The sequence below is a fragment of the Paroedura picta genome, chromosome 10 (assembly GCF_049243985.1).
Source record: "Paroedura picta isolate Pp20150507F chromosome 10, Ppicta_v3.0, whole genome shotgun sequence".
NCBI classification, from domain to species: Eukaryota; Metazoa; Chordata; class Lepidosauria; order Squamata; family Gekkonidae; genus Paroedura; species Paroedura picta.
Genome location: NC_135378.1, coordinates 26,825,352 through 26,843,718, shown reverse-complemented (window position 1 = coordinate 26,843,718; position 18,367 = coordinate 26,825,352). Strand labels below are relative to the sequence as shown.

At 48.4% G+C, this 18,367-nt stretch overlaps 1 protein-coding gene across 1 annotated transcript in view; it reads right to left on the bottom strand.

The window, feature by feature from the left end:
- The window catches only part of LIMCH1 (LIM and calponin homology domains 1), a 201,957-nt gene extending 184,137 nt beyond the window's left edge, over positions 1-17,820 (bottom strand). Inside the window, 1 exon segment of the mRNA XM_077301774.1 lies at positions 17,449-17,820. Coding sequence (XP_077157889.1) covers positions 17,449-17,550 — 102 coding nt within the window. The 5' untranslated portion in view covers positions 17,551-17,820.
- Positions 17,821-18,367: the final 547 nt, after the last annotated feature.

Below are 18,367 nucleotides of genomic sequence, written 5' to 3'. Positions count from 1 at the left end.
ATTCCAGCGATTTTCCAGCTTCTTGAAGTGTAACCCACTTCTAAACTTACTTTGCTTTTCAGGATATACTGTCTAGAAACCAATTACAAACTAATTACTTGCTATTTCTCCCTTCCTCCAATGTAAAACGGAAGAATCTGGCATCGGTTACCAACGGAACCAGTTTGCATATTACACCTCCTTCTTAATATTCATAAATATGTAGTGCAATGGAGCAACAGAGTGTATTTCATAGTCATTTCACACACACCGCAGAGGCAAATCCAAGCGCTCCGCCAAGCCTCCTACCCTAGCACACTCGGGCATTATGCCCCTCCCGCAAAAGAGCCAGAACCCATTTTTGGTGTCTGAATCTCCCGTCTGCGAAACGGCATTTCAATCGTCATCCAGCGGTGAAAGGACAGGCAGACTAATGGGACCACAAAGCAAAGCAACAACCCAAACTGTGTAAAAAATACAAATGCAGAGATGGTGATGGTTGAGCTGCAATAAGAAACAGCAGAGGATGGAGGGAAGAGCTTCTCAGGTTCAGACACATCCATTGGGGTCAAGAAGTAACTGAGAGGGGTAGGAACCAGAGACGGGAGCAGATCCATCCCATCATGGCCAGCGTTTTGCAGATGGAAACAGACAGGACACACCAACATGTAAGGACCTGTCTGGAGCGAAAGGGAAAACTGGACAGGGGGTCTAAGGGGAAAGAGACACCTAGCAATTGTCAGCAGCCTTTTATAATTCTTTATGGTATTTCTTTCAGAAAATATATAGCCCAAAAGCACTCCAAGCCCCCTGAAAGGCTTTCTCCCATTGGCAATTAGCTGGTGAGGAGGCCTCCCTACAGGATGAGGTGCTCAGAACTGAGGCAGCTAAATGTGGCAGCGCTCCTTGGTGGAGAATCTCTGCAATTACTAACACGCCTACCGACAAAACAACCAATCAGTGTTGAGTAACCACAAGGAAGCACACCCACCCCAGCGCAAAACTGGTTTAGCCACTTTCTGCGCTTTGTCCGCTTTTTCATATTTTGGTGCATAAATGTTTTCTTCAGTAAACGCCAAAAAAAACTCCCAAAACCCCCCAAAGTAACACAGCATATGCAGAATTGAGACAGGAATCGATTGAAAAGGGTAAGTGGCTCAACACAGAGAAAAAGGTGAGTGCATAAACATTCAGGGTGCCCCGGATGAGCAATCCCCACTTGCTGACTCTTGCCCTGTCAACAGGCCTCAAAGTCACCGGGCTTGTGTGAGGCTAGAGAGACGAGTCCTAATATGAATGTTCCTGTAAGTATATTTTACAAGTGTGTCATTATGAAAGAATCAGATCAGTTTTACTTTAAGGATATGGTAACTAAGCAACAATGGATATTTCCAGAGTCGTCTTGCAATTCTCCTATGTGTAGTCTAATCCCAAGAAGAGTTAGATCCCCTCAAACTCACTGAGAATCAATGTATTTAGGGTGCACCCAACTGCACCCAGGAGTTATTACTAGGGGAATTTACTACTGAGTTACTAAGGGGAGTTACTACTGAATAAACACACACAAGATCAGATTGCCTTTTCGCTTCGGGAGAGAACCCTTCTCAGTTTTAGCAACTTACCAGCTCTTCCCACGGGGAAAGAAAGAGGCAGAATAGCTGCCAAAAAACTGGCAGCGGATTCATAATGCTTCAGGGAACAGGGATACTATAAGCAGCTCCATCCAACAGGTGTCTGAAACTCTAGCATCAGTGGTGCCCCTGAGCCACATAACAGCAAACTGCTCAGGGACAAAAATGGCCACCACTTTCCAGTAAGTACACTTGGCAGACTGACTATCAAGAATCATCTCTCCATATCAGGTACACTGACTGGGACAACATCATTGGAGTAGATTAGCAATCAATCTGCAACCCGCCTAGGCTGGAAAAAAACCACACTGAACAAAAAAAAAAAAACCCAGAGAAAGTTTCTATATAAAAGAGGAAAGGATGAATGCTCTCTGGATGGGTGGCTGGTCTCCACCAGTGGAAGGTTAATATAGGCAGAGTTACAAAGCTGATATGTGCCAGTCTACAGTTATCAATGGACTTCCTTCCTCTCCCTTCATAATCTTAAGGGGAAAGACACACACACTAATTGGTGTAAATGCATGCTGTTGTGTATGTAGTTCTGCCAAGGAGGACCAAGCTTGAGGGCCAAGCTTGAGGTCCGAGGGAGGATCGTAAGCCTGCATTGTAATTGACCAATGCACAGCTAGATCCCATCTGCTGGATCCAGTCAGATTAAAGTTAAACTGACCAACAGCATGCATTGGCTGGAAGACTGATTGTTTGGCTTTTGTATATAAATTGTGGTTGGTTTTAGGTTTCTTTGGTTCATTTTTTATTCTTGTTGCATCATGCTGGGGTCTCAATAAAGAGCTGAAATGAACTCCCAGTGTCCTGGTTTCTGAACCCACATGGACCTAACACATGAAATAAAGAGGGAAGGGTACAAGGCATATAAAGTCTTATACTTTGCCCCACTGGGTAGCCAGGAATATTAGCCTAAATAATCCACACAGAATCCTCTGTAACCTCACAGAATTGAATCGAGAATTGGGCCCCAGTTGCAAACTACCAGGGGGCACCTCCTGGATCTCATATTAGAGTAATCTGGGCTGGTATTAGTACAACTGTCTTGGGCTGGCGTTAGTACAAGAGAGATCAAGAGTCCAGCTTCATCCCAACAAGGAAAATAGTAGACAGGAGTCAATCGGTAAAAAGTATTTAAAGCCATATGTTTATGCCACTTGGAAGATAAACTTTTCAGAAAGTCAATGCCCAGACTTGTGACTCCAGTGTCCAGGGCAATTTTTCACCCAGTCATAGGGAGCATGGCCACAATCCAATGAGCATTATGTGCACTTAAACCCTACTGAAGTCAGTGGGGCTTAAGAGAGCTTAACTCTGCACTGGATCATGGTCCATGATTTCAAGCTCAAAGTCAGCAGAGGTATTTCTTTTTCCATAGACACCAGTAAACTTTGGTGTGGAACCAAGCCTACGTATTTTTAGCAACACCTGTCTGAGTGCTGACACAATAGGCCTCCAGATTCAAAAGGCAACTATGCTAAGAGTAGTGTTGACTCAAAGATGTAAGAGTTATTTTAGGGCTGGATCCACACTTACCAAGAATAAACTGTCATCAGAAATAGATAAAAGTGTCATGGCCTTAGAGCTACCATAGCCCAGTGGCATACTGCTCAGTATGAGAGGATGACGATCTTCACATCTACGTTAAGCGTCAACACAAATTTTCCAGCAGTATCTGTAATTGAGGTCATCCCAGGCCTACCTATCTCTTTATTAAGGCTAATGCCCATCTGGCATCAGATTAGAATTGACAGGTCAAATCAAAGTGCCAGCGGGGGGGTGAGGGGTCCTTTACGGGAGCTCCTCGATATGCTGACATCACCTGGAAGTGACATCGGTGATGTCAAGGGGTGATGCTCTTGTTTTGGGCAAAATCCTATGGTAGAATTTGCTTCAAAACAGAGTTTTGCCTCAAAACCAGAGTGTTGCTTCCCAGTGCCCCAGGTGATGCCAGCATGTCAGCAATGTTGTTCCGGGTTCAGTGAGTTGGGGGGATTTGGGGGAGTGAGCTGCATCTGGAAAGTGAGGACCCCCACCCAGACCAGCAGACCTGGCAACCCTACCTCAAATGAAGGGAGAAGGAGGTTCCAGCTCACCAAAGTCTTCCACCCTCTCCCCTGGCTCCTCTACTGAGAAAACGGGAGCAGAAAGACCATGAACAAGTCACTAGCTCCTCCACTGTCTGTTTTTAAGGTTACACTGCTGATAGTTGCCATTCCTATCGCTTGTGGATGTCCCAGTTCCCCTAAAAAAATTTTGGGGGGGATCAGCATGCTTCATGTATGGCCAAGCCTTGCCTCCTCGTGCAGTATAGCTGATCAGCTATAGTTCAGGCAGCCCCTGAAAGGGGCCAGCTGGCTGCTGCTCAGATTTGGCCCACAGGCCACCAGCTGGTCTGCGCCATTTTCTGAGCACACTGTCTGCTTTCATATGTTCCTGCTTTATACATAAAGGAGAACCTTCCACCATGGTTTTCCATTACTGAAACTAGCCCATCCAAACAATGAAGTTTGTAGCCAGAGTACTAAGAAATGATGTATCTCATGCACTATTAAAGTCCACTACAGATTGGAAGCCACAGACCTGTTTCAGCACATACATGCGGCAAGACCCATGATATTTTCCCAAAGGATATGTCCTGTATACTATTTTCCACATGGGAATGCTTTTTGCGTGCAAGAACTGTTATTTCAAATGAAAGAAACTGACCCCCATATCAATCCACAAGGTGCGTATTCTATTCAGCTATATTAAAACCCATTTTTTTTCAGCCGGATATACATTTCGGCAATTTTTCAGCTTTCCAAAAATGGCCAATCGAAAAAATCTCAGAAATATTTGTGATTATTCAGGACTGCCAAATAATCTAAATTAGTAGGCATTTAAAGGGATTACAGTCCCTTTAAATGCCTTCTGGATTGACTCGGCACTTGGAGAAGATGTTCAAAGACACTGTGAGCCCTTTAAACATATTTGAAGTTCACTCATAGATTGGAGAAGGCATTTAAGGGATCTGAAATCCCTTTAAACACCTTTTAGACACTTTTTTTTCCTCCACTGAAACCAACGGAGGATAGAGGTACCTTCTTTAGGGGCACATAGAATTGAACTCCCTGAGCTAATCTTTCTGAAACTTAGTAGGGTTTTTGAGGAGAGTCGGTAGCAGCTATGCTACAAATTAGGTACTTCTACCTCAAAAAAACAGCCCTCCAGAGACAGATCAATTCTCCATTGACTATAATGGCCCCATAGAGTATAATGGAGCCGGGGGGGGGGGGGATGGATATCTAAAAAAAAAAAATCTGAAACCCAATACCCTACCTATATTGGGACACAACAAAATACTTTTTCTTTCTTTCTCTTTCTCTCTTTCTCTCTCTTTCTCTCTGGCATATCCTTAGTTGAGACACAGCTGACTTAGCCCAAACCTTCCCTACCCAACACACATGTCGAGTCTTCCTTATTAAAGACACTGCTTTCCTGGCCAACATAAATCTCCAGGGAAAGCAGCTTTATACACAGAAATGTAACAACAAGATGAAAACAGGACTTGTTTGCGGCTTCCTTGCAGCCATTAAGGAAGCCTTCTTATCAACTGGCAGCCTTTCTAAAGAACACCAGCCCCTGGGAAAGCCATCCCTACGCTGAAAAACCCTAACAAAAAGTTCCAGCAACAAGGATATAGCATGACAATAAGGTATGAATAGGAGGTGTGATTCGGGGGAGATAATAATGCCCCCAGGAATTAATCAGGCACCACAAGCAATTTTATTGCCGTATTATCTTCCTATAAATCTGCGGAAGAACTATTTTTTTTTACAGATGCTCTTTTAGCCATCTGTTATCCTAATCTAAAACAAAAACAAACCCTTCCCTCTGCCAACATTGACGTCTCAAGGTTATCGCTCCCGACATCGCACAGCTTGAGCCCAGACTACCTTCGGGGGGGGACTCTCCCCACGCTACTTCCTGTGCCGTTCAAGACCCACAGCAGCCAGCTCACTCACTCACTCTTCTTGGAGGTTATCACCAGAGGCAGCTGGGGAAGCCTCCTTTCTACAATGCCTTCCTTTCACTGAACTTTCTTCCGAGGATGGCCAGGGTTTGCCCAGACAGGGCAGTATTTAAAAGGCCAAGTGCAAACGACTCTTTTTGTGCTTAAAAAAACCCCAAACCACCCTCAGAATGAGTCAGTATTCACTTAGTGTGCTCACTCTGGTCTGCAAGAAAGTCATTGCACATTTTTGCGTCTCCACTCAGGACAATAAGGCAAAGGCTAGTTTTCACCGCAGTGGACCAACAATGTCATCGGAAACACTGTCACACTTTGTTATTTATTGTATGGAGTGTATAGCATAGCCAGGAGATCCAAAGATTATCTGGCAATGGACATTGGGAGGTGGTTGGCCATTGCCTGCCTCTGCATCATGACCCCTAGTGGTCCTTGGAGGAACTACGACCCATATCTTCGGCGGTCTCCCAGCCGAATGCTAGCCAGGATAGACCCTGCATAGCTGCCGAGATCTGATGGGATCGGGCTTGCCTGGACTATCCAGGTCAGGGGTTCTCCCCCTGAAATCAGTAGAGACGGATGATAGGGTGGACTTCTGCTTAGGATGGCAGTGCAACCCAGCCACCCCACTAGCCATGGAAAGAAGCAAGTGATGAGTTCTATTTTGGATCACCCTCAGTTGGAAAAAAAATAATTCGGGTGCAACTCAGTCTAGGGGTGAGCGCTTCGGCGTGGTTCGGCCGCCTCGGCGATCAGCTACGCCCGAGGCAACAAGCGCTGCAACGCGGAGGGGAGGGGTGCCTGTGATGCGCCAGCTGGCGCCAGTACGCAGACTCAGATCTCTGCGCCTGCATGTGGCCGCCAGCTGGCGTGCCGATGCCACCCCTCCTTTCTGCACCACTGGCCACCACCGGCTTCGGTGATTGCTGAGATGGCCAAAGTGCACCAAAGCGCTCACACCTAACCCAGTCCCTTCCACATGCAGAGACCAGAGGGACTGCCAAAAGAATTCAATGCAACCCTTTCCCACCTCTCTCTCATGCTGGCCTCAGGCTGGGATACCATAATGGACAAGCACTTCATACAAACCCCTTTGACTTGTGTCATTAGTCACCAAATCCCTTGCTGTTCTCCTGGCGCCATGTGTGGAATAGGCTACACACTACAGGAACCTACAGCTGCTGGATGCATAGCAATGATGTGTCTTTGGTTTGCTAAGAATGGCAAGCTACGTTGGAGTATGCCCAGCAGAAGATGGGGAGTGGAGATCTGCATTATGTTCTCGGGGGAGCCCCCATCTGCACTCTGGTCTCCATCTGCTGTGCTGCGTCCCAAACACATCATGTGAAATTAACGATTTACGGTGTCATAACCCCACCGTGCTTCTCCAAGGCTGGTAGATTCTTTCCATGAAACCGAGACACATTAATTGAAAGGGAATCCGTACCTGTCCTTCAATAATGCAGGCTGCATTAAAAGAGCAGCTCCACAGCGTAGGTGTTTATTTTAGGCCTTCTCGTTACTAGAAAGGGATTTTTAAAAAATGGTTATGATTAACTACTGAGACATGCCGCTAGTATAATTTTTTCACCCACAACCTGGGTTCAATCCAGAACTTACACAAAGATTAAAGGGGGGGGGCAGTTGTACGCTGAATTAAGAGTTTCCAAATATGCATTGGAGGCTCATTGACAGACGAAGGTGATGCCCTTATTGTTCAGTCAAATGTGCTGGCTCTTGTAGCAGTTTCCTGATTCCCACTGCAATGTTCCTGGGTCGTCATGAGCCCAAAACCAAATACAGCCCTTCGAAATTGAAACCCTTCCCACCAACCCGATACAAAGGCTGTGGGTAGCTGTTGGTGCACACAGAACCCAAATCAGCAACACAGAACAGTCAACAGACTAATACGACACCAGATGCGTCCATTAAATTCCAGTGGACTGAGAAGAGCATGTGTTGGAAAGACATATTCCATGAGCCCTGGTTGAAAGGGTAAATTCTGCATTCACGTGACAGACACTTTCCCTTAAGATGACGTGGTATTAGAACCTGAATCACTGAAAGGTCATTGGTAGGGACAACCACAGAGTAACATCCAGTTTATTCCCCCTGCTGGGCTTCCTGTCCACCATGCAGAGAGGTGCAGGATCAAGGCCAGTTCACACTATGTCATCAGTATGACACAATGCATGACAAAAGCATGACAAAACCCGAAGACCATCTTCAAAATTACATTTTTTTCCGATCACAAAGTCATCATGGCTATGCAGGCCATGACACAATGCACAAAGAACAAAAGGAAGCAGTGGAGGCTTGGCTTCATGCCTCATCACACATCAGATGTTGACGAAGCCACATGTGAAAACTGGGCCTTCAATACGGGACAGAAGGGTGATTAGTTGAGTGAGCATTACCAGGTTGCTTGTAGTGGATGTTATAAGTATCAGCAAGGACTGGGTGGGTGGGGGGAGGAAGAGGAAGAAGGAAGAGAAGGAGGAGGAGTTGGCTTTTATACCCCGCTTTTCACTGCCCGAAGGAGTCTCAAAGCGGTTTACAATCGCCTTCCCTCCCTCTCCCCACAAGAGACACCCTGTGAGGTAGGAGAAGCTGAGAGAGCCCTGATATTACTGCTCGGTCAGAACAGCTCTATCAGGGCTGTGGTGAGGCCAAGGTCACCCAGCTGGTTGCATGGAGAGGTGCGGAGAATCATGACCGGCTCACCCGATTAGAAGTCCACGGTCCTAACCACTACACCAAGGTGGCCTTCTAGTTCGGTGGCACAGTGTTTAGAACAGGGGTAGTCAAACTGCGGCCCTCCAGATGTCCATGGACTACAATTCCCAGGAGCCCCTGCCAGCATCCGCTGGCAGGGGCTCCTGGGAATTGTAGTCCATGGGCATCTGGAGGGCCACAGTTTGACTACCCCTGGTTTAGAATGTCAGGTGAGATTCTGACACACCAATCCGTACTCTGCCACAGAGCCCTGCTGGTCGAGTTTAGGTCAGTCTTTCTTCCTCAGGCCCAGTGGTCTCACAGGGCAGTCATCACAAGGATAAAAATGGGCAAGAGAATGAAAAATGGAAGATGACAGTATTATAGACTGCCCCCACTGGAGAGAAAAGTAGGATACAGAATATCTAAACAAGGACTGGTGGGGAGCGGGGACCAGAAGTTCTCAGTCAATGCCCACCTTATTCCCAGCTTTGCAAATATTCTCTTCAACCCAGTAAGGAGTAACATGAGCTGGTGTGGCTATCCGTTCAGACCAGCAGAAGTATGTGGAGACTGAAAACATGCCAGTGAAAATGTACGGCAAACGGTGGGACGAGGCGAGCACTGCAGGCTGAACTGTCTCCCCCACTTGGTGACTGCAGTCCAGATCTCACTCATGCAAGAGAGACCAGTCAGAGGGAGAGCCAAGACGGCCGTCCCATCAGCCCTTTCACAACACCAATTTAGACAGTGGGCAAGATGGACTGCCAACCAACTATGGAGTCAACAGGTCCTATGGAAGAGAAACCTAAACAAAGAAAGGAAGGGTCAGGCAAAACCCCAAACATATCATTAAAAAAAATCAGAAAGGAGGAGGAAGAAGGAGAGCTGGGTTGTTTTGGTACCCTGCTTTTCACTACCTGAAGGAGTCTCAAAGCAGGTTACAAACACCTTTCCCTTCCTCTCCCCACAACAGGCACCCTTTGAGGTGATGGGGCTGAGAGTGCTCTAAGAGAACAGCTCTGGAAGAACAGCCCTAAGAGAACTGGGGGCCTTTACGCACGGGGATCTTTGTTGCAAATTGTTTGCGGAATGAAAAATCGCCATTTAAAATAGTGGAATTTGTCGTTATGCATACCTGCCTTTGTAGTGGAATCAGTTGCGTTTTTTAGCGTTTCCCACATGCTTCCGGTCTCGGCAGAAATCGCTAGAAAGGAAGCGCTATTGCCAAGCTCGTCCCGCCCCTGGCCGTCAAGCAGCCAATGGGCAGCCGTTAGCATGCTCCCAAACAGCCCCTTTCCCTTTAAGAAAGGTTTTTTTAAAAAAAAAAAAAAAAAAACAGACCCATAGCAACGAATCTAGGTAGATTCGTTGCAACTGAGAGACCCATCCAGCTGCCTAATGTGAGCTGTCGTTTGATTGTATGATCGTTGGCACGCTGCCTCGAGTGATAAAAAAAAAATCCCCCCCCCCCTCTCACGGGCCCGATTTTCGGCTGAATTAATGTGTAAAAAATAAAGGGACTTTATTTCAGCAAACGGGCTTTTATGTGGTTTGTGCTTAGTGACTAAAGGTGAAGGACTGAAGCCAGGGAAGCCTCTAAACAGAAAGAGGCTCGCTGGTGCGTTTATCCCCGCTCGCTCGGAGAAAAAAAAATGGCGATCGCTTTGCCAGAAGTTTGGAGGACAGGCTCAGGGGGAGGGACTTTGAAGAACCCGCAACAATGGTAACGCACAGGTCTTTAGCGCTAGTGTTGCAGATTGGTTGCAGGAGTGTATCGCTATCCGGAGGGTGAATCCACTTTTCTGGATTCCCCTAAAAGCGCTACAACGAAGCGCTTTTTGCTGATTGGTTTCAGGAGTGTTGCAGATTGTCTGCGACGTCGTGCGTTAAGGCAAATTAGTAGCGTTTTCAATTAGCAACCATTGTGCTATTTTGAAGCCGTGCGAAATGGCCCTGAGACTAGCAGACGTTCACTCAGCTGGCTGCATGTGTAGGAATGGGGAATCAGCCTTGGGTCTCCAGATCAGAGTCCACCATTCTGAACCACCCCACCAAGCTGGCTCTGGAAACAGAAAGGTCAGAGGACTCACGTTACAGAATGTTCTCAACACATTCACTTGTGTCCAGGTTCCATTCAAAGCGTAGGTGTTTATGCCTAAGGACTGTGTGATCTACATTCTTGAAAGAGTGCCTGTTTCCATATCAATCTGGTCAGCCTTTTCGTTCTTCCAGTCCGGGTCTGCTGACATCCCTTCACGTAAATAGGCTTTCGCCCATTCGTAAGCTCTCTCCACAGTTGCTCCCTCAGTGTGGAATAGCCTCACAGAATGTGCTAGGAAAGGGGTGGCCAAACTGGGTTCTCCAGATGTCCATGGACTACAATGCCCATGAGCCCCTGCCAGGTGGGAACTGTAGGCCACGGACATCTGGACAGCCACAGTTTGGCCACCCATATACTAGGAACTCTGGTGCTGGAGAAGACTCTTGAGATTCTCTTGGACTGCAAGGCGAACAAACCGGTCAGTCCTACAGGAGATCAGCCCTGACTGCTCCTTAAAAGGCCAGATCCTGAAGATAAAACTCAAATACTTTGGCCACCTCATGAGAAGGAAGGACTTCCTGGAGAAGAGCCTAATGCTGGGAGTGATCGAGGGCAAAAGAAGAAGGCGACGGCAGAGAATGAGGTGGCTGGATGGAGTCACTGAAGCAGTCGGTGCAAACTTAAAGGGACTTCGAGGAATGGGAAGGCCTGGAGGATCATTGTCCATGGGGTTGCGATGGGTCGGACACAACTTCATACCTAACAACAACAACATACTAGGACAATTCGACTTTAATGTGGGTCCAGAATTTTACAATGGCAAACTTTTTAAGGACTGACATCTTAAGTTCATTGGTGGAGTGAAAATTTCAACACATAAATCAGACTACACGAAATCGGCTTCTGGGATGCCCAGAACAGAATGCAGGCTCATTACTTCCAGCGGCTTTTATCCTATATGATCCTGAATGTCCACTGGCGATAGGCAACACCAGAACAGAGAGATAAAATTCCCACCACATTCAATCCAGCTAGTGTCCCACCCATCCCCTGTCAATTCCCACACAGTACGGAATGGCTCTGCAGTGCTAGTCCACCAGGGGACACATCCCACACAAAAGTGTTATATTTGAGGTCACATCTATAAATGCAGCCAAAAACCTTGTCCACAGACTTTGCCTGCCAAAATAACACCCAATTCAAAGATTGCACCAGTTTAGAGCAGCCTAGCCCCTCAACTAAGTGTGATCTATCCTTGCAGAAAATGCTCTATAACAGGGGAGGCCAGACTGTGGCTCTCCAGATGTCCATGGACTACAATTCCCATGAGCCCCTGCCCTATAAACACATGAAACTGCCCCATGGTCTATCCAGGTCAGCACTGGCAGCAGTTCTCCAGGGTCTCTCACATCCACTGCAAACTGATCCCTTTTAACTCGAGATGCCAGGAACGGAATTTGGGACCTTCAGCACATGAAGTAGATGCTCTACCACTAAGCCATTACCCCCTCCCACTTACCTCAGGCCCATGGTTGCATGTCGTGCTCATGTCACATCTGAATTTTAAATTTAAGAGTTTTTTTTTAATTTAGAGCTATATCCAGTCTTTCAACCAATCTAACTTCCAAACAGCTGGTTCTGTATCAATACCTGCAGTCCAATTACATCCTTCAAATATTCTTCCTCTTTCTTCACATCATGAAGGCCCAATTAGATTTGTCAGTCAAAGTTACAATTTTCCATGTTACCATTTTCCATTCCAGACAACTATGATCGTAAATAACAAGCACATATAAAAATAAAACTATTATACCTATTAAAAAAACTATCTCCATAGTGAGTAAACATCTTTAAAAAGAGAGAAAGGGAAAGAGTTGCAAGAGTATAGGTGGAGTTTAATTAGTGTCTTGTTTGCTCTCAGATAATTTGGCCCTAATTTTTGGGGCTGACAAAGCATAACGAGAAACATCATAGGTAATTAAAGGCTCCACATCAGGAAAAAAACATTTTATCTACAACAGTTAGGCTGAAAGCCATTTGTCCAAGATACCTGAAAGACATTTGTCCAAAACTTTCAACCTAGATTCTGCATATAATGGATAAAAAAAGGATATAGTGGAGTACATTCTCAGGGACAGATTCTCCACAAACACAGTACTGAAAATATACAGATGTGCATGTATAACGACCAGTTAAATAAGCTGTTGGTGTTAGATTGTCTGTTTCGTTTGGGCACGGTGGAGGAGGGAAAGAAGGACAAGAGAGCTAGGACTGTGACTAGGTGAATGGGACAACAGCACTGAAATGGAGCATTAATACTATAAATAAGGGGGGGATCCGTTTTTCCTCAATGGAATTCTTTCAGATGAAGGAAAACAGGCCAATATGCCACCTGATTAGATTATTCTCCAAGCACACTTAAGGCACCATGTTGACTTCTCCCATAAGATCCCTTCAAGAAGACCACGCCCCCATCCCCCACAACACAATACATGGTTCAGCTTTTCTACCATGATGCTGTACAAGAGAGTAAGACGCCCCTGCTGAAGAGTAAAGAAACAGTTCCTACAACGGAGCAAGTGATCCTGGGATACACCAAGCACAACATCCCTGACAACCAGCTGTCTTCTATCACCTTTAAGATTGACACATTTTTTGTGGTGGTGGAGAGTGTTGTCACACCCCAACTCACTTACAACAACTCTGCTGGCAAGCAATGTTCAGAGGCGGTCAGCCATTGGTTGCCTCCACCGCACGACCCTGAGATTCCTTGGAGGTCTCCCATCCAAATACTTGCCTAAGCCGACCCTACTTAGCTTCCAAGATCCAATGAGATCTGACTAGCCTGGGCTAGGACAGGGCCAAAGTGTTTTAGGCTAGTATTAAGCATCCGGGCCCATTCTGCTCACGTTGGATAATGCACTTTCAATGCACTTTAGAAGTAGATTGTCCTGTTCTGCACAGGAAAATCCAGCTGCCAAAGCACATTGAAAGTGCATTATCCTATGTGTGCGGAATGGGCCCTAGACACAGAAGCTCGAGGGAAACAATCCACGGAAGCTTTTACTAGGATAAAAACAGGTTAAGGTACCACAAGATTCCTGTTTCCTGTTTGCAGTGATAAACTGACTCCGCTAGCCTTCTGGAACAGCCGGGAGGTGAGCTGCCACCCTTAGCAGCATGGAAATTAACATCCGTGTAATCTTAGGAAGACAGAGCTTGCACAAAATAGATTTGAAACAAAAGGGCATTTGTTTCTCCCCCAGAAATGCATTCTTAGGGGCCTTTCTGAACAAACAGTGATAAGACGATATCTATCAGCTCTATGAGAGAGACTAGAGTTGAGGACCACACGGTATTCACTGATCGGCTCTCTCGGAAAGAGAAGGCAAATGATTCTAAAGAAGTTAAAATACGAGGCTGAGCTAGTATCTATTTTAAGGCCTGTTCAAGACAGCCAACTATTATGTTTCCTCCTGCACAGCCCAAGAGAGTGTGGGTGGTAGCATGCAAGGCAACATCTGACATTTCAGGATCTTGAACAAAACTCTGTTATAGCTTCTTAAATGGCAAGGAGGCCCCAAGTTCGTCCTGCTGCATCCCATCATGAATCAGGCCCAACTCTGTTGTCTTTTCAGGCTCCCATATCATCACCAAGTAGTAAAGGTCCGTTTAGAGATGGAGGTTTAACCATGGCCTGGTTAAATGAAAATGCCCATTTTGGGACCGCAGGGACTGCAAGACGGAGCTCTTCCACCAGGCATTTGGACACCTTGGATACCTTGGAGGGCCCATATTCAGCCAGTACTCAGTCATCTTCATTGGTTACCAGTCTGTTTCCGGGTCAAGTTTGAGGTGTTGGTATTAACCTTTAAGAGCCTCTTGTGGTGCAGACTGTTAAGGCAGCAGACATGCACTCTGAAGCTCTGCCCATGAGGCTGGGAGTTCAACCCCAGCAGCTGGCTCAAGGTTGACTCAGCCTTCCATCCTTCCGAGGTCGGTAAAATGAGTACCCAGCTTGCTGGGGGGTAAACGGTAATGACTGGGGAAGGCACTGGCAAACCACCCCGTATTGAGTCTGCCAAGAAAACGCTAGAGGGCGTCACACCAAGGGTCAGACATGACTCGGTGCTTGCACAGGGGATACCTTTACCTTTATTTAAGGCCCTATGCGGCTTGGGTCCTACTTACCTGCAGGACAGTTTGGTTGCTTATGCCCCCCACAGGGCTCTCCGCTCTGCAGGTATGAATCTACTGACTGTCCTGGGCCAGGGCCTTTTTGGTCCTGGCCCCAACCTGGTGGAATGAGCTCCCGGAAGAGCTAAGGGCCCTGTCAGAACTACCATCTTTCCACAGGGCCTGTAAGACAGAGCTCTTTCGCCAGGCATATGATTGAGGCCAGGGCAGAGCCTGGGTTCCATCCAAGATCCCTAATCCATCGGCCAGTCTTTCTCTCCTCGCTCTCTTACGGAACTAACGTCTGACCTCTCTCTCTTACGGAACTAACGTCTGCCATCTTTTTATTGTAATAATGGATATTTATGGGGTTTTATGTGATTTTACTGTGGTTTTATATTTTATTGTGAACCGCCGTGAGACCTTTTGGCGAACGGCGGTATATAAATCCAACAATCAATCAATCAATTTGGTAGAAGCCAGGGGAAGTGAGATTAGAGGCCACTCCCCGGTTTAGCAGTCTCATCTGGCCCCCATGAACATCTCCCCTGAGATTCTTGAAGAGGTTGTTGAGCAGGGGGGATGAAGATTATTTTTTGTTGCCGGGAGGGAATGTTTTAGATGGTATGTTTTAACTTTTTAATTGTGGGATTGACTATTGCAACTTGCCACGTGGCGAGTCATAATAAATAAAATAAATAAAAAGTGGGTATCTTGATATGAAACTGGCGCTGACCCTCCTTTGGGGAAGGAGATGTGTGTGTCCGTGAACAAATTCCAATTTGGTTTTCATTAAGAAACAAATTGTTCATTTTGAGACTGAACTGGATACCAATCCATAATCATACGACCCGTCTGGGTGGATTACAGAGTTCCAAACAGGCAAAGGTGGGAGCTGTAATGGCCTTTCAAACTTACATGGGAGTACGCCCCACTGAGCTGAGAAGGGCTTAGAATCCGAGTAAACATGCATTGGTTCAGGCTGTGAATTCCTTTCCATTGCCTCTTGGTCAGAGGCGAAGACAAGAACCTGTCCCATACCACAGCAGAGCTTCCAGAAACACCTGCAGTCTGAAAGATCGAGCTAACAACAGGTCCCTAAAAGTCATTGTGCCATGTAGAAGTTCTCATACCTATCAGTCAACAATGGCCCTCTTACTTGGGGCACCAACAGCCGCAAGGGGCACACAAAGGGAACTTGGGTTCTAAACTGGCCACCATGAGAAACAGTTTATTTCATAAGTGATTGCCCCATTCATTTATTTATCGTATGGCACACTTATAATATAGCTTGGAGATACCAAGATCACCTGGCAGCCAGGCAAGAGACTTTCACAGGTGGTCTGCCACGGCCTGCCCCCATGTCACTGCCCTGGTATTTCTTGAAGGTTGCCCTTCCAAGCGCTATCCAGGGCCGACCCTGCCTAGCGTCCAAGCCTGGGCTATCCAGATTGGGTGGGAAGTGGGAGGACCACATTTTGAGGGCACTGGACCTTCACTGTCTCCAGTATCATCTTAGGGTCTCAAGTACCAAAATATCAAAAACAGGGCAGGCTGACCAGCGGGATGGACTAGATGGCCTGGGTGGCCCCTTCCTCCCAACTCTGTTTTTTAGGACAGAAAAATGCAGGTGTGCAAGACAGACACGCATCTTGTGGCCATTAAAATCGGACCACTCTAAGAGGGCAGGTGTATAAGGGTAGGTGCCTGAACAACAAGCATGGCTGCCCTCTCGCACCTCCTCCAGCCCAGCAAACAAAATGGAGAGTCCAGAAGCAGAGTCCAGTAGCACCTTTATGACCAACAAAGATTTATTCAAGGCGTGAGCTTTTGAGTACATGCACTCGAAAGCTCACGCCTTGAATAAATCTTTGTTAGTCTTCAAGGTGCCACTGGACTCTGATTTTGTTGTGCTCCTACAGACCAACACAGCTACCCACTTGAATCTAGACCAAACGATTCTCGTCTCCAAGAGCAGAACTTGCACAAATAAGTTTTTCTGTTTGTTTGTTTGTTTGTTTTCCTGGTTTACAAAGAAGCCCTCTGAACATGACATTTTATGCAGGCTTTCAAATCACACCGAACGAGTCTTCCACCAGACTGGGGAGGCAGCCATGACCCAGGTGGGAGGGTGGAGAAGGCAGGCCCTTCTGATTGAGACGCCCAGCACATCCAAGCGCAAGCGACTACACAGGTGCGTCTCTGCCTGCGCGCAGAGCCTCCAGACCCCACGGTTAAATTCGGGGCATCGTTCATTAAGATAGGTATTTTGCCGTCGGGCCCACGAGATAACGTCCTTGGGTCGGTCTCAAACTTGCCATCCCCCGCCACGACCGGGAGAAAGGCTCACCCACAGGCCGGGGTCTTCCAATAGAAACCAGTTTTCGGAATCCAGCAAGAGAAGCAACCCACCCAACCCAACCCACCGGCAGCACGGCGACCAGCGACCGTCACTCCGCGCCCTTCTCACCGCCCGCCTTCCCTGGGGACCCCTGAGCATCCCGACGCTGCGGAGCCAGCCACCTCCTCGCGAGGAGGCGACAGACCTCGTTCTCCCCCGCGCTGCACCCCATCCAGCAGGAGGGCGGGGGAGGGGGGTGGACTAATGCGATTAGGGGCTTAACTGCAGGAGGGGGGGAGGGACACCGTCCCCTCGCCCTGCCCCGAAGGTGCGCCACCGGCTTCACCTGCCGCCGCCGCTGCCGCAGCAAGCGCGGGCCAGTCCGGGCGACGCTTTGCAGCCGGCTCCGCATGCCCCCCCCCCTCCCCGGCCCGGACGCAGGGAGGGCGAAGGGGGTGGGGGTGGGGGTGGGGGTGGGGGTGGGGGTGCTGCGGCCACTGCGGAGGGAGAGGGGGAAGGGCCGAGGGCTCGGGGCTCTTTTTACCTCGATCCACTTCTGGGCTTCGGCCAAGGCCGGCTCGGGCTGCGGGGAGTCTGGCGGCGGCTGGCTCGGCTCCTCGGCCCGCTCGCAGCCGGGGCTGGCCATGGGAGACGGCGAGCGGCGGCGTCCCTGCCGCAGCAGCAGCGGGAGCAGCAGCAGGAGCAGGAGCAGGCGGCGGGCGAGCGCCTCCGGAGAGCCGCAGGGCGAGGGCAGCGCTTGCAGCCCGGGCGGCGACTCCGTGCCCGCGGGAGCCTCGCCGTCGCTGGGGGCTGGCTGGGTACCTGCCTCGTCCCCGCCCCCCAGGCGCCGCTAAAAATACAGCCGCCCAGCCAGAGACCGGCCAAGCGCCGGGCCGGCCCCTGCGAAATACCCGCCCGGCCGCCTGCTCGCCAGCGCCCCGCAGAGGCGGAGCAACGCACGTGCGCCGGGCTGGGGAGAGGGGAGGGGGCGCTCACCCCGGGAGGCGGGAGGCTGGCAGGCGGCGGCGGCGGCGGGGGGGCAAATAGTCTCCCCCCCCCGGTCCCAGTCTAGGCTGCAGAGAGTCCCCTCCACGCGGGGGGGGGGGGGGAGTCCTGCAAGAGTTCTGTTAAAACGACCAGGTCTTTAAAAATGGATTTTTAAAAAGCCCTTGCACTCATAATAAAGGTAAAGTTAAAGGTATCCCCTGTGCAAGCACCGGGTCATGCCTGACCCTTGGGGTGACGCCCTCTAGCGTTACAGCACCTTTATTGGCATACTACAAGAAGACATTTTAGCCACAGTGAAACTGAACAGTAAATTCAGAAATCCCAATTGTTGCGAGCTACCCTAATCAACACCCAAAATAAGAGAACCCTTCCACAGGTCTGCAGCAGGCCTCTCCCAGCTCAGCCTCCCACCAAGCAACCCACCTCCCATTGGACAGGTCTCTCCTTCATGGTGG